General features: G+C 40.5%; 1 protein-coding gene across 6 annotated transcripts in view; it reads right to left on the bottom strand.

Moving 5' to 3' along the window:
• Nucleotides 1-14,663, bottom strand: part of CSNK1G3 (casein kinase 1 gamma 3) — a 353,425-nt gene that overhangs the window by 128,378 nt on the left and 210,384 nt on the right. For all 6 annotated transcript variants that reach the window (XM_085632678.1, XM_085632682.1, XM_085632681.1 and 3 more), the window contains one exon: nt 3,427-3,575. In XM_085632678.1, coding sequence (XP_085488804.1) covers nt 3,427-3,575 — 149 coding nt within the window. The remainder of the gene's footprint in view (nt 1-3,426; nt 3,576-14,663) is intronic.

Raw genomic sequence — 14,663 nt, 5'->3', positions numbered from 1 at the left:
TTAAGGCTGACAGATCGACTCTCCATAATGGAAAGCACCCAAGCCCACTTTCCACTGAGGTCTGTTTAATCTACATGGCTACCCAATTGTGCAGTGAAGTGGCGCAGCAGTATTTCTTGAACAAGAGCGACTTTGAAGTTCTATGAATCTTGGGAAGTACTTCGCTTTGTTGGCAGGAAGCACTTCATGTTTGCTTTCCGAGATTTTGCAAGTTCTTTTTTTTTTTTGGAAGTTACGAGAGCGAGAGAGACGGCAGCACCGTTCATGAATTTTTATTTTTATGTTTCGAACGAACAACTAGGCCTTGTGATTCATTAGCTTAGCTCGGCCGAGTACAGAGAAGGCCATTGTGCAACTTCACGCCACCGACTCACCAACAAGTTAGGAAAGGGGACAAGCGCTGATTAGGGAGCATTTGGCGCAGAGGCCTCCATGGCGACGGGCGCCCCGCAGGGCAAATATTAAGAGTTTTTCATTTCAACCCACCTTTCCTCAGAATCACAAGCCGGTTTTCCCAAACTGCATAGATGATTTGTCATAGAAGCAAGTTCGTGTTTACAGGGTAAAACAGGAGTGCTGTGTTTTCAATGCACTTTTTTGTTGTAGAAAATGTTAATTTGATTTTAATAGCAAACTCAAGTAATATATTATATCCATTTACTATTGTAACAGAATATGTTTAGATACAACAGCAACTTTAAAAAATAATTATTACTGTCATGCATTTAAAACAAAATATTGCAAGTTTTTCCCCCCAAAACATTAGAAAATCTATTAGGTTTAGGGATATACATAACTGTAAATGTGCGTGCTGTATATACACTGAAAAAGACTTGTGCACTGTTGCCCTGTGGCTATGAGACAGTAAGTGATGATAAATATATAAATATATAACCAGCCAGGGACGCGCCCTGCCTGAAGAAGCGATTTCTGCAAGTTAAAAAAAAAAAAAGAAAAAAAGGAATGCAGCGTCCCGAGAGTGGCATGTGTTTTGAATTATCGCGCCCGTGTCTGGGCGTGATAATTCAAAACATATGGCGCCCGAAGGGGCTTTCAGAAGCTCACCACACGCGGGTAACTGCAAGCAATAGGCCACGCTTGTGCGTGTGTGCTAGCGGTTACCCACATATGGTGAGCTTCTGAAAGCCCCTTACAATAAGTCTCGCAGCGCATGCGCGCTGCTAGGGGAGACCTAAAAAGAAAGTAAATTCATAGCTATTAATATTACTCCATGCACTTGTCATGGTTTCGAAAAAAATTGTTCTTGACTAATCTGCTGCTTTCAATACAGTTTATCATTAGACCATTATCGACATCTTCAAAGAGTGAGTGGGTACTGGTGACTAAGTCTTAAATGGTTATAGACCAAAATAAAACAATCAACTCTCCAGCTCAGATACCTTACAATTCGGCGTTCCTAAAGCAACAATTTTGGCTCCAAAACTCTTCAGTCTCTACCTTGAATCCTTTATGCCGCCCCCCAAAAAAATCAAGGATTTCATACCACCAACACTCCTATGACACTGCTTCAATTCAAAATATTGTACCCTGGTTACAGCGCATATCTTACCAATTTTGCTCCAGATCATTCAAGATTGTATTACTAGTCACCATTTTAAAGTCAACCCTCTGAAACCGGAATTTCTCTTGATTTCTCATTCGCACTCCCACAATCCAGATCTATCCTGGATTGATTTAATGTTCTGGATCAAAATAATGTAATTATTTACTGAAAATCATAAGGCATTACATTAGACAAAGGACAACATCTAATCACAGTAAAGAGTGCACGTTTTCAAATGATATTATTGTGGGGCTCATCCAAGAGCTGAAGAAATCTAACCAAATCACTTTTGAACTAAAAGATCTACAAGGCTCACCTCTGCACGCCCGCATCATCATCAAGATCAGCTGCCTTATTTGCAAGGCCCTCTACACCAAGATCCCTGTCTACCTATCAAAAAAACTAACAATATCTGGAGGTCAATACCAGATGAGGTGCTCTGACATTGTCGGATTACAGGTTAAACACAGCAGGAGGAGAAAACAAGCGGTCTCGGCCTATAATCCCAGGATCTGGAACAACATACACTTAAACATCAGAACAGCATCAACCCACCTAATATTCAGAACAAACTTGAAAACTCACCTCTTTAAAGAACACTATCTCAGATAGGCAGACTTCTCGCCTTTTCCACTAGCAAACACCCTTCCATTCCCTTCTATGTGATTTACCTCCTCCCTCTGTCCCAGCCATTGCCCCATGAATCCTCGGTGTAGTGCTCCGTTGCTAACCAGCTAGGTTTGCACTTTAGAATTGACATAATATACACACATACATACAAATACAGACTGTGCAAATTGTTATTTCATGGTTTGACTAGGCAACTCCCTCCTAACTGGTTTACAAATACTTTGCACTACTAAGGCAGCTTGCTTAGACATTGGCTGCAAAAGAAAATTGCTCTCAAATGAAGGTGGATCATTTTACAAGTCTGCCTGTATTACACCAAATTATGCTTATAGGAGCCCATATCTCTATTTGGCAAAGAAACTAAAAAGGCTGGAGTCAATGTTCTCTTTTCAGCACTAAATCCCTCATGCTACAACCTGCAGTTGTATGAAAACTTTTCAGGACACAGTCATTCACATGCGATGTTCAAGAAGGATCTCAAGCTGCTTTTCTTCAAGAAACATTATTCACCTGGATCTTTCTGAATGACTGATTGCTACTAATCATCTGCTCATCTTTATCAGCTATTCATTCTGTTCTACCATCTCTTTTTCTACTCCCCACAGTCCTCATTTGCTTCTCACAATCCTGTTTCTCACATCAGTTAAAGTCCCTTTTAAATACTCATCTATTTCCATTTTGTAGGTTTAAAAACAGCCTACTTTTTGCATGTTTCAACTCTAAGAACCTTACACAACACCCTCATTGTATCATTTTTTTCTATGTGATATTATGAGCCTATATCTTTAGCAAACTCTTCCATATTTATACGCTTGCTAACATCTTAATGAACCTGTGTGTGAGTAAAAATTGTATTTTGTCTGTTCGTGATTAGTTCACTTTTCCATTATCTTGGATTTGGTTGGAGAGAACTCAACGACAATAACGTAATGTCTGTAAATGTGTTTGTAAAATGTATAGAGACAAGGTAATTTAAGTTGCTGAAGAAATTATAATAACAGTGACATTTTTAGCTTTCATTTTGTGTGAATTATTAATCATCAACACAATATTAAATAATGGCACCACAATTACAACAGTTAGCCAACTTATGACTTTTCTATTGCTCTGCGATACATTTCTGAATTTAGGATACATATTCATACAATAACAAACACGTTTTCTTTAGTCTTCAACATAGAGACAGGACTGCTCACATCAATTCTCAAAAACAACAACTTTATTTTACTTACCAATTGTTTGCCATTCCAATCATATTCATAATCAAACATGTAGCCCTTCCGATCAAACAAGTCCATAAAGAGCTTTCGTAAGTAGTCATAATCTGGTTTCTCAAAAAAATCTAGTCTTCTTACATAGCGTAGATATGTGGCCATCTCTTCTACAAAGGAAATTAACTTTTATATTGGTATATGTGCAACATATGTTCATGTATTGAATTAGTATTTATTATTTGCATTATTTTTCTCAGTTTTCCTTGTGTTATAGTTCATTTATTAAATATGAATGTCAACCTGATTCTATTTTCAAAACATCTCAACACCTAGTATTATATCCTGCCAGGGTTAGCCATTTGTAGAATTACCATTTGTGCCAATTTAGATAGGTTGCCATTCATTAATCAAATTCTCACATACAAACTCCAACAATGATGTACACTATCCCAACCGAATTCTCTGCACTATTTTGTAGTCCATAAGTATCTCTCCTAATGAAGTATAGAACTGCAAAAAATAAGAGAACTGGTAAGAGGTTTTAATCAAGTCTGAGCCTCAAGCTAGCCATTTCTCTTTAAACTTTTAAAAGAGAAATGGCTAGCTTAAGGCTCAGGCTTGATTATGACCTCTTACCGGCTCTCATATTTTTGCAGTTTTATACTTCAATAGGAGAGATACTTACTGCCCACAAAATAGTGCAGAGGATTGATAATTTGATTAATGATAAGTTAGGACTGACAACAAAGTAAAAGTTACTTACCTTCGGTAACGTAATATCTGGTAGAGACACAGTCTAGCTGCAGATTCCTTAACTTTTGAATTTTCCCCAGGCGGCAGTCTTTCAGCAGTCCCTCTGCGTGCCGGGGGACGGCGTTGTACGGCTCCGTGATGACATTGTCTCCGGATAGGACATCAATGAAGCCATATAACCCACCTCCAGCGGGCTGACATCAGTTTCTTCCGTGAAAACTTCTGCGCCAGAACGCAGAGCCACTCTAGAAACTGGCTGTGGGAACAGATTGCTAAAAAATTATCAAAATCTTTAAAAAGCACCCATTACAAATAAAATTAAATGGATTGGCAATACCATCCAAAGGGTTTAAAGTAAAAACCTCATATTAATTAACGATGCTCAGGTTACGTGAAATCCTGCACCCTGAAGCAGAAATATCCTTAAAAAAGAGGAACACCCTCCACTCTACAAACCACTCACTAATGGAAGTGAGAGGCATGAACGTACCAATACAAGACCCATGAAACAACAATAAAATGTTTGTTGAGCCACTAATACGAGAGATAGTGATCACTGGTATACAAACTAGTAGAAATACAGAGATTTACCCCTTGTCTCAAAGGTCTTTCGCAGAGCGGGGAGGATGGGCAGGACATTAAGGAATCTGCGGCTAGATTGTGTCTCTACCAGATATTACGTTACCAAAGGAAAGTAACTAGTACATCTACTAGAGACATGTAGCTGCAGATTACTTAACTTTTGAATTAAATACCATAGCCGTCCCCCCATGGAGGAAGGTCTGCAAACTATTCCTACAACAATTCTCAAAGAGAACCAGCCGGTCAATATCAACAACCGACTAAATGTACATACGAATAGCAGGAAAAGAGCCTGGCAACAGCTGGTTTCAGATAGCGTCAAACAGCCAAACTGCTCATCAAATGTGGAATGGATTCCACTGGCTCCATTGAACGGGCCATGGCGTCTGTAATGGCATTGCGACGACATGCATCGCTCCTGAAGTCTGGATTTTTGGAACCTGTGCAGTCGTTCTTGATGGACATGACATTTGATGGGGCTCATCTTTTTGGAGCCTAAGCGGATACGGCCCTAAATAGGTTTAGTGATAGGAGGGGAGGGTCAGACCCTTAGCCTGTCTCCTCCTCCCTTTTTCAGTTTGTGTGGATGGGGACCCTTTTTTTGTCTGCGGTCTTGCCTCCTTTGGTCTTGAGTTAACTCAGTCTGTATGTTTTTGCACCACTTTTTCTATTGCTAGTTTTATGGCTTGTCCTGCTGGTCTTTGCAAACACGAGTTGCTGCTAGAGCTGAGAGCCATGCAGGGGCAAGCTTTGTAGATGTCTGCGGTCTGAAAGGGGACATTGACCAGCGAAATTCCCTGAGTTGTTGGGCCACTCTGTACCGAAATGGCGACCAGCACCGTGCCGGAGTCAAAGGCCATTGGTGGCAGTGAAGGACCATGCACCGGCACCTCAGTCAAGGCTGGAACTGCTGCCAAGGGCGAACCCACTGTAGATGATGCAGTTACGGCGCCTATGACCTCCTTGGGGCCTGCAGGCGCTACAGAGGTAGGCGAGGGCCCAAAGACCAGATGTAGAGCTTCATAGTACTCTTGCATCTGCTTCCAGGTGGCTCCGGCTCCAGCGAAAACTGGAAGGCTCGAGACTGACACCGGAGCAGTAGTCTCAGCACTAGGCTGAGAAACACCCGCATCACGAACCATTGAGGATCAGGCCTCCCGACTTCTTGTGACGACGTTTACAGTGAGATGCCGATGGAGACTGGGAACATTGTCGTTGACCGCGGGGTGAAGAGCGGCACTCCCGGGAACGACCTCTGGTCCGGAAGGAAGATCGACATGAGGCGGAAGGATGCAACAACCGCACCTTTGGCTTCAACCGCTGACAGGCGTCACACTTGTCGGCGTCGTGGTGCACGCCCAGGCACCACATACAGACAGAATGTGGGTCTGTACCAGACATCTTACGAGCAAAGGACCCACAAGACTTAATCCCAGAGAGAATAGAGCACACGGTTTTGTCAACAAAAAAAAAGACCGTCACAGCAGGCTGAAAAACGGCCAGAGATACGCTTCTCCAGATCCGCGTTGTAGCACAGAAAATAAGAAACTGACGTCCATGCACCAGAGGGGACTTATATGGCTCCATTGACGTCATATCCAGAAACGTCATGACAGAGTCATACGATGCTGTGCCCTGGCGTGCTGAGGTACTGTAAAAACATTTCCGGACCAAGACTGGCACCTGGGGAGAATTCAAAAGTTAAGGAATATGCGGATAGATGTCTTTATCAGATCTGGGTCATCAATGTGGGAGGGCGGTAACTCCTACAAATGTAATATACACAATCTTGTTAGGTCAAAACACAATTCTGAAAGAATCTCTGTCCAACCAATTACAGCTATAGCACACAGCAGGCAATCCACACAGAAGTGTGGGTTAGAATTAGATTCAAGTAGCACCAGCAATTCTAAAGTAAAGAACACAACACATTTCCCAAATCAATTTAGGAAAGCACAGAAACAATTAATTAGCAAAAAGACTAAGGTGACAAACTCCCTCCAGGTGATTACAGACACGGTTTCCAGTCCAGGGCTTTTGTGCGTAGTCCAATGCATTCTGGGGGTGCAGTCTTGTTTTGCTTCACTACACTATTTAGATTAATACACCTGCAGCAAAGAATGACGATTCTCAGATTTACATGAAAAGAGAATCAGGATTTCATTAAAGACAAGGAGGCTAACATTATGCATACTTTCTTTTAATGCCACTCCTGAGCAGCTCCTTTAAAGAACACAAAGTACACAACAATCCAGAATTAGAACCACACATAGTCCAATAAATGTCTCCTGCACAGAATGTTCATCCTCTTTTAAATGCAATCCTTTGTAAAGAAATCCTCTTCCTCTTCTTAACTTCAGTAACATCAAATCTTGAACTCAGTCTGCCCAAATGAACATTAATCTGAAAATAAACAGATACTTTTAATCTTATAACTTATTAACATTAAAAACATTCCATTCTCATTTAACTATTCTCTTTTATTCTTTACTTATCTCTTTTTTTTTATTTTTTTATTTTTTCAAACATCAAACCATCTCCTCCTCTTTTTATGGGTGAGGAGGGAGGGATAATGTTAGCCTCCTTGTCTTTAATGAAATCCTGATTCTCTTTTCATGTAAATCTGAGAATCGTCATTTCATTTCAAGACAGGAGGCTAACATTATGCATGTTGAAAGCCTTTTAAAACAACATTTGACATATGCTCTACTGGCCTAAAATAATGTCTTGCAAATGTATCTGCATTTGACCAATCTGCCGCTTTCATGATACTCTCCAAACTTGCACCATACAAACAAGACTTACTTGCCATAGCACCCCTAACTGAATGTGCTTTGAATCTTCCAATATCAACACCTGCCAAACTCATACCACATCTCACCCATCTGGAAATCGTAGCAGTACTAACTGCCCTAAATGGTCTAACAAAAGAAATCAACAATTGATGTTCCCCATCTCTTCTCCTTTCCGCGACTCTACACTCATACTCTCTTAAACAATCCACCACACATAATTTCTTACAATCCTCATACTTTGGATAGAACACTGATGTCGACATCGTCTTAGTTCTTTTAAAAATTTCAAAACACACCCCATCTGGAACAAAATGTCTATTATTTAACTCTAAACATTTCACATCAGAAACTCTTCTGCATGAGATCAAACACAACAAAGTTGCCAATTTTATTGAAATATTCTTGTTACTCAAATATTTATTTGATGGCCAATCACAGAATAACCTTAAAACCAAATTGACATCCCACAAAACATCATAACGTGCCCGGGGAGGTCTCCTCAATCTCATACTCTTTAACACTCTACAAACCAGTGTATTACTACCAATAGACCTACCTCCTACCATAGCATGGCCTGCTGAAATTGCCGACCTATAACAATTTATGCTCCTATAACTCAATCCTCTATTAAAATGTTCTACAAGAAAATTCACAAATTCTACAACAGGGGCCTCCACGGGATCCAAACATCTCTCCAAGCACCAACCCATCCAAATTCTCCAAACTCCCTTATATCTCCTCCTAGTCCCTGGGGCCCATGAATCCTCGAGCAACTCTGTAGCCTCATTCGAAAGTCCCTCAACACAACCGGATCGCCTGACACCTTCCAAACAAGAAGGTCCAATCCCCCATTCAAAATTAGAGGGTGAACCTCTCCTTCTTCGTTTATCAGCAAATCCTCCTCTGTCCTTATCAAAAAAGGTACGTCGCACACCAACTCCAGGACCGCTGGAAACCATGCCTGAGTAATCCAAAAGGGTGTCACCAACACTATCTGACATCCCTCTCTCCTTACTTTCAATAATACCCTCTGAATCATTGCAAAAGGAGGAAAAGCATATCCCTTCAGGTTTTTCCATGTTTGCTGAAAAGCATCCGTAGCCAGGGCTTCCGGATCCGGCATCCAACTGAAAAATTTCTCCACCTGTCGAGTCAATCTCGTCGCAAACAGATCCACCTCTAATGGACCCCAAACCTTCTGAATTTTCCTGAAATATTCCTTCCCCAACATCCAATCGCTGAAGTCTCTCACATTTCTCGAATTCCAATCTGCCACCACGTTTTTTACACCTGGAAAATATTCTGCTCTCAATGCTATCTTCTTCTCCAGACAAAACAACCACAGCACTTTTGCCACATTTGACAGTTCCTTTGATCTGCATCCTCCCAAACGATTTATATACGCTACAGCCGAAATGTTGTCCATCTTCAGTAACACAGTCCGACCTTTCAAACTCTCCAAGAAACTTTTCAATGCATACAAAGCTGCAGTCAACTCTAAACAATTTATGTGCATCTTTTTCTCTTCCTGTGACCAAGCACCACCTGTCTCCTGATGCCCTAACCGAGCACCCCAACCTATCATACTCGCATCCGTCTCTAGCGTTAAGTCCGGAAGGCATCCAAAAATCGCCCTTCCATTCCATACTTCCAAATTTTGCAACCACCACTCCAGTTCTTCCTTTTCCTCTTTGTCCAACACTATTTTGTCCCCATACCACAATCCTCTTCTCAATGCATTTGCCTTCACCCTCTGTAATGCTCGATAATGCAGGGGACCTGGAAAAATCGCCTGAATCGACGATGATAACAAACCTAGAACCCTTGCCAAATCCCTCAAGGTCATACACTCCTTCCTTTGTGCCCTCTGCACCTCCTTCTTTATCATCTGTACTTTCTTCTTCGGCAACCTTAATACCTCTTCCTGTGTGTCTATCGTAAAACCGAGAAAATCTAAACTCTGAGCTGGTTGAAACACTGACTTCTTCTGGTTTATTAAAAACCCTAAATTCTCCAAAGTATTCACAACAAAAGTCAACTGATTTTTTAACTCCTCTTCCTCCTGTGACATCAACAATATGTCGTCCAGATAAACTATTAACCTGAATCCTCTTTCCCTGAAAAAAGCCACAACTACTCTCATTAACTTGGTAAAACACCACGGGGCAGAAGACAACCCAAAAGGAAGGCAAAGAAATTGGTACAACTGTCCTCTCCATCTGAACTGAAGATATTTCTGGCTGCCCTCCTCCATTGGAACAGTGAAATATGCATCTTTCAAATCCAACTTCACCAACCAATCCCCTGATTGTAACATGTCTCTTAGAAGATGAATCCCTTCCATCTTGAAATGCCTGTAAACTAAAGAATGGTTCAGACCTTTCAAATTTATCACTGGTCTCCATCCCTTCTCTTTCTTTTCCACCAAGAAAATATTGCTCACGTAAACCCTTAAACTGTCTTCCACCATACAAATTGCCTTTTTTCCTAACATCTCCTCTACTTCTAAATCTACAATTTCCATCTTTTCCTTGCAAAAAATTAACTCCTTTGGTTCTGAACTCTGAACAGGTTCCCTTTCGAAATCTATTTTGAATCCCTGTACCACATCCAAAATCCATTGATCTTTTGTAATTCTTCTCCATGCCTCTACAAAATACCTTAATCGGCCTCCTACTTTTTCTAGGGAAGAACCAGAAATTGTCTGCATACTCACCTTTTGTTCCTTGATAGGACTGACTTCTTCCTCTTCCCCCTCTAAATCTTTGGTATCTTCCTCTTTGTGGAAAGAACCTCGAGGATCCCTGGAAACCCCTTCCTGATCCTCTGCTTGAATAATTATATTGTGAGTTGAACTGGGACCTTTGAACTCCTCGGCCGGCATACTGTCCCCGTCTGCCGGCCCCTCCAAAAACACCAAACACCTTTCTCATGTTTGTCTGTGCTCTATCTAGCGCAGTAAAAGTTGCCACATGTTTCCCTAAACTTTTTACAAATCCTTCCCCGAACAACAAACCTTTTGCGTCTTCACAATGCTCTTTATTCGCCAAATCTCCTAACTTTGGGCTTATCTTAAAAAGAACTGTTTTCCTTCTTTCTGCCATCAAACTAGAGTTTGCATTTCCAAGCAACACCATTGCTCTCTGACTCCAACCACGTAACAAATTTACATCCACATCTTCTCCATTTAAATACGCTTCTTCTGTCATATCTAAAATCTTCCCCAATGGACCTAGAACGTCGAGTAGACGATCCTGACATATCTTCAATGATCGCTCTAAACCCTTTCTTGGATCCTTACCTAACTTAAAAAGATATGATATTAAATCCGGATCCAGATTCGGGGTCTGACACACCTTATAATCAATCTGCGGCCTTGAGCACTCTGCCCTCAAAACACTCCTCACCTCTCTATCTAGAGGTTTTCTTAACCAGTGTTTAATGAACTTGGCAACATGCTCATGCGGCCACCAGTCCGCACTTCTTGGATGCCTTATTTCGAATGGATTGAACATCTCCCCTCCTAAAGGGTCTTTTATAACGACTTTAGAAGTTGAAGGAAGATTTTCCTTAATATCGTCGTTTAGATCATCTTCATGATCTACATCAAGCACATATTCATCATTGTACTTATTGTCTCCTTTTTCAACTCGGTCATCCACCTCCATATCATATTCTTCATCTGAAATCTCTTTTGTGCCGCTATGGACACCTCTATCTTGCGTACCGCCAAGGGTACCACTCTTTCTCATGGTGTTTAAACCATCTTTTCCACCCTTATTCATGTGCTTAGTCTTTTTCACCTTTTTATAACCTTTTTTCTCTCTTACATCTTCCTCCTCTTCCGAACATGACCAAAAATCCTCATCTGATTTATTTTCCTTCCTCTTCTTATCCATCACAATTTGAATAACCTCCCTCATTGAACTCTTCACCTCAGTCTGTATCAATCTTCTTAGGTTCTCCTCACTCACTCTCCCTTCAACCACACTAACATTCTTTGCTACACTAATCTCCTCTGTGTCCATTTTTTAAAATATCTATAATCCTCCTACTGCTACTCTTAAATTAACTCAACTATAAAGCATCAGCTATTTTCAAACCACCTCCGTTAATCTCCCCTTCGTTTTTTTTTTTTTTTTAATTCAACTCCTCGCGTTTACAAGACTACACATTTCCCTTTCTTTCTATTAGTTATTGCCCAATCCAATATGGCCGTCCATATCTCGCGTGATCTCGGCAACCAATCGCCTCTCGAAATACTCTCATGGCTCTAACTCGCCCCGTTCAACTGTAAACAAAGCCGCGCGCTTCCTCGCGCCAGCCTGAGCCTGCTTCCTCCACTATAATGTTTCGTTAGCACGCGCAAGACAAACCGCGTGCGCTACCTCGCGCAAGCCAACATCACGCGCCAACCCAAATACCATTTTTTCCGTTTCCTCTTGCCCTCGCATACTTCCTTATGCGGTAAACTTTCCTCTCTATAACACTCTTTCCTATTTTGAAACCCCCTTTAAAAGAGTCCTCATAAACAGCAAACTTACGCTTCATCAATTCCCGTTATTAACCTTCATACCATACACCACTTGCCTCTCAAGCATTCCGCTTCTGAAAATTAGAAGCTATTCAATCCTCTCTTCTTTCATACACACTCCAACAATAATACACTTTAAGTAATGTTTAAAAAAGTCAACTTATCTGTTCAGGAGCAGCATTTAAAAGAGGATGAACATTCTGTGCAGGAGACATTTATTGGACTATGTGTGGTTCTAATTCTGGATTGTTGTGTACTTTGTGTTCTTTAAAGGAGCTGCTCAGGAGTGGCATTAAAAGAAAGTATGCATAATGTTAGCCTCCTGTCTTGAAATGAAATTGTAGGTGAAAAGTTTAGGAAAGGAAAGAGTATCCTTAATGACCTGGACTGAGATGGTCACCCTAAAAAAAGACACCAAACTCACTAAAATAGGTTAGGGTGAACCAGATATATGATTTTTTTTTAAGTAAAGCGTTATTGGAGAATAATTGTTTGTGGTGGACGAGGACCATGGGCACAATTTCAGGAAGACAGTGATGGAGGAGAGTAGTATTTTAAGGGTGACATTATTATATACAAATTCATTTTATTACAAGGCAACCTTTTATTGGCCTATGTTACAACAGTGTTTTAAGCCCAGCAAGAGCACATATACTTTTATCATGTATGTGCAGCTCAGATATGACATTTAACTTTCCCGGTGCCTTTAAAGCACTCACTACAATGGACTTAAAAGAAAGTTACATAGGCCAAACAGGGAGTTCCAATACACAGCATATATTTTAGGGAGAAGAATAGGCGCTTTATCATGTTTTACCTGTTGTAACTAGTACAGAGCTTTAAAGCTAGCACAATCAGACAGGGAAAAATAGGGAACCACAACAAAAATCATTTCATCCCTTATAAGCATTCACAGGAAATGTATCCACAAAGCTGATAATATGACACTTCTTTATGTGCCCCTCATGCAGAATGGTTCGTTGGGTCAATGTGTTAAGATTCTATTTGTATTAAACACCTCCTCAATATAATGGTGGTAACACCTTCCTAGTGAAATCATGCAGCCCCACAAGTCTGCTGAGGAGCTGGCCAAACCTGAGCATATTAAAGGCATGATGATGGATGACGTGTTGGTCATCTGCAGGACATGCCAATGAACACTAAATCCATTGTCTCCCATGATAATCTTAAAGCTTTCATGTACAAAAATATTGGTCGACAGAACTTAATGGTCTTTTGGTTTTAACATATGCTTTTCACAATAAATAACTCCGGCCTATTACCTTTGCTATAACTTTTCAAAATAAACAGATCCGACCTTTGGCATCGAGCGTGACTTTCCCTACCACTGGCTTTTCACCATAACCAACAAGTGCAATACACACACTCTTTTTAGTGGAAGTACACTTCTGCTCAATCAGATGGTGTAGGAGGGAGTTGCATCATTTGGGAGCAGCCAAAGCCCCTTTCTCAGTAGCGTTTCTTTGAGCTCTTATTCTCTAGATTACATAGGGTCTTTCTGGGTTTGTCAGAGGGGGGTAACCAAAACACTTTTCTACAATGGTATTCTATGATATTCCTTGTAAAAACAAAAATACCAGTCTAAGAGCTTTAATAGAGTGAATTATTAATCCGCTCCAAAAGACGTACTGGTTTTAATACATGTTTTTTTCACAGTAAGAACCCATCTTCTGCCCAGTCAAACACAACAGGAAAGATGATCAACATACAGACAGAGCCATGTTTCTAAAATGTTTTTTTCCTGCTGCACTGTCAAGCCAAATCAAATTGATGGTTTGCAATAGAAGGCTAAAAAGGTACCTCATTTCATTAAAAAAATTATTGGTCCAATCTTAAAACCTTCAAATGTATTAAGTATGAAGTAACAGACCGGAAGAACCAAACTTGAAAAGCTTGGACTAGTTAGTATGAACCTAACGTTTTGAAATTGTGATGTGGACATGTCTGAGGGAATCTTTCACCCCATGCTGACTATCCAGGTTTTTTGTCAAAAAAGCATATTACCTTATCATTGTAAACAGGAACTTGCAAGTCCCAGAATGAAAGAGTTTTTGCCTAAAAAGCCTCTGCTTCCCAAGTTTACTATTTCATTTTATTTATTGGTGGTTTGATATAGTGCAGACAAGACCTGATGGGTAGCAGTGCACTACACTGAGAAGCAGCTTAACCGCTGGCAAACCAGAAATAATGATCAAACTGATTCACAATATAAAAATCAACCCATGAACTGCCCATTCTAGTACAACATAACAGAATTAGATAGTATAGAAATGTTCAATGAAATAAAACAATGGCTAAAGTGACGATACACTTAGGTGAAAATGGCGGTTAAAAGGTAACATTTTAAACTAAGAAAAAACACTAAAACTCACCAGTTCTAGTTTACTAAGATAACTAGAACTTGTGCTCCAACGAGTGGAAAAGCCCAAAGAAACAAGACCGTAATGAATGGTGACTCCCTCAACATGAATGGCATCCCAGGATAAAATGAATGGTGATGATTACGGAAAGCCAAATACTTGAAGCATGATTACTGCAGTTGGGTGGGGATAGATGGGATTAGAGGCAAG

This window comes from Triturus cristatus, chromosome 2_1 (genome assembly GCF_964204655.1).
Source record: "Triturus cristatus chromosome 2_1, aTriCri1.1, whole genome shotgun sequence".
Lineage (NCBI taxonomy): Eukaryota > Metazoa > Chordata > Amphibia > Caudata > Salamandridae > Triturus > Triturus cristatus.
The sequence above is the reverse complement of the archived record's forward strand: the minus strand, read 5'-3'. Positions and strand labels throughout refer to the sequence as shown.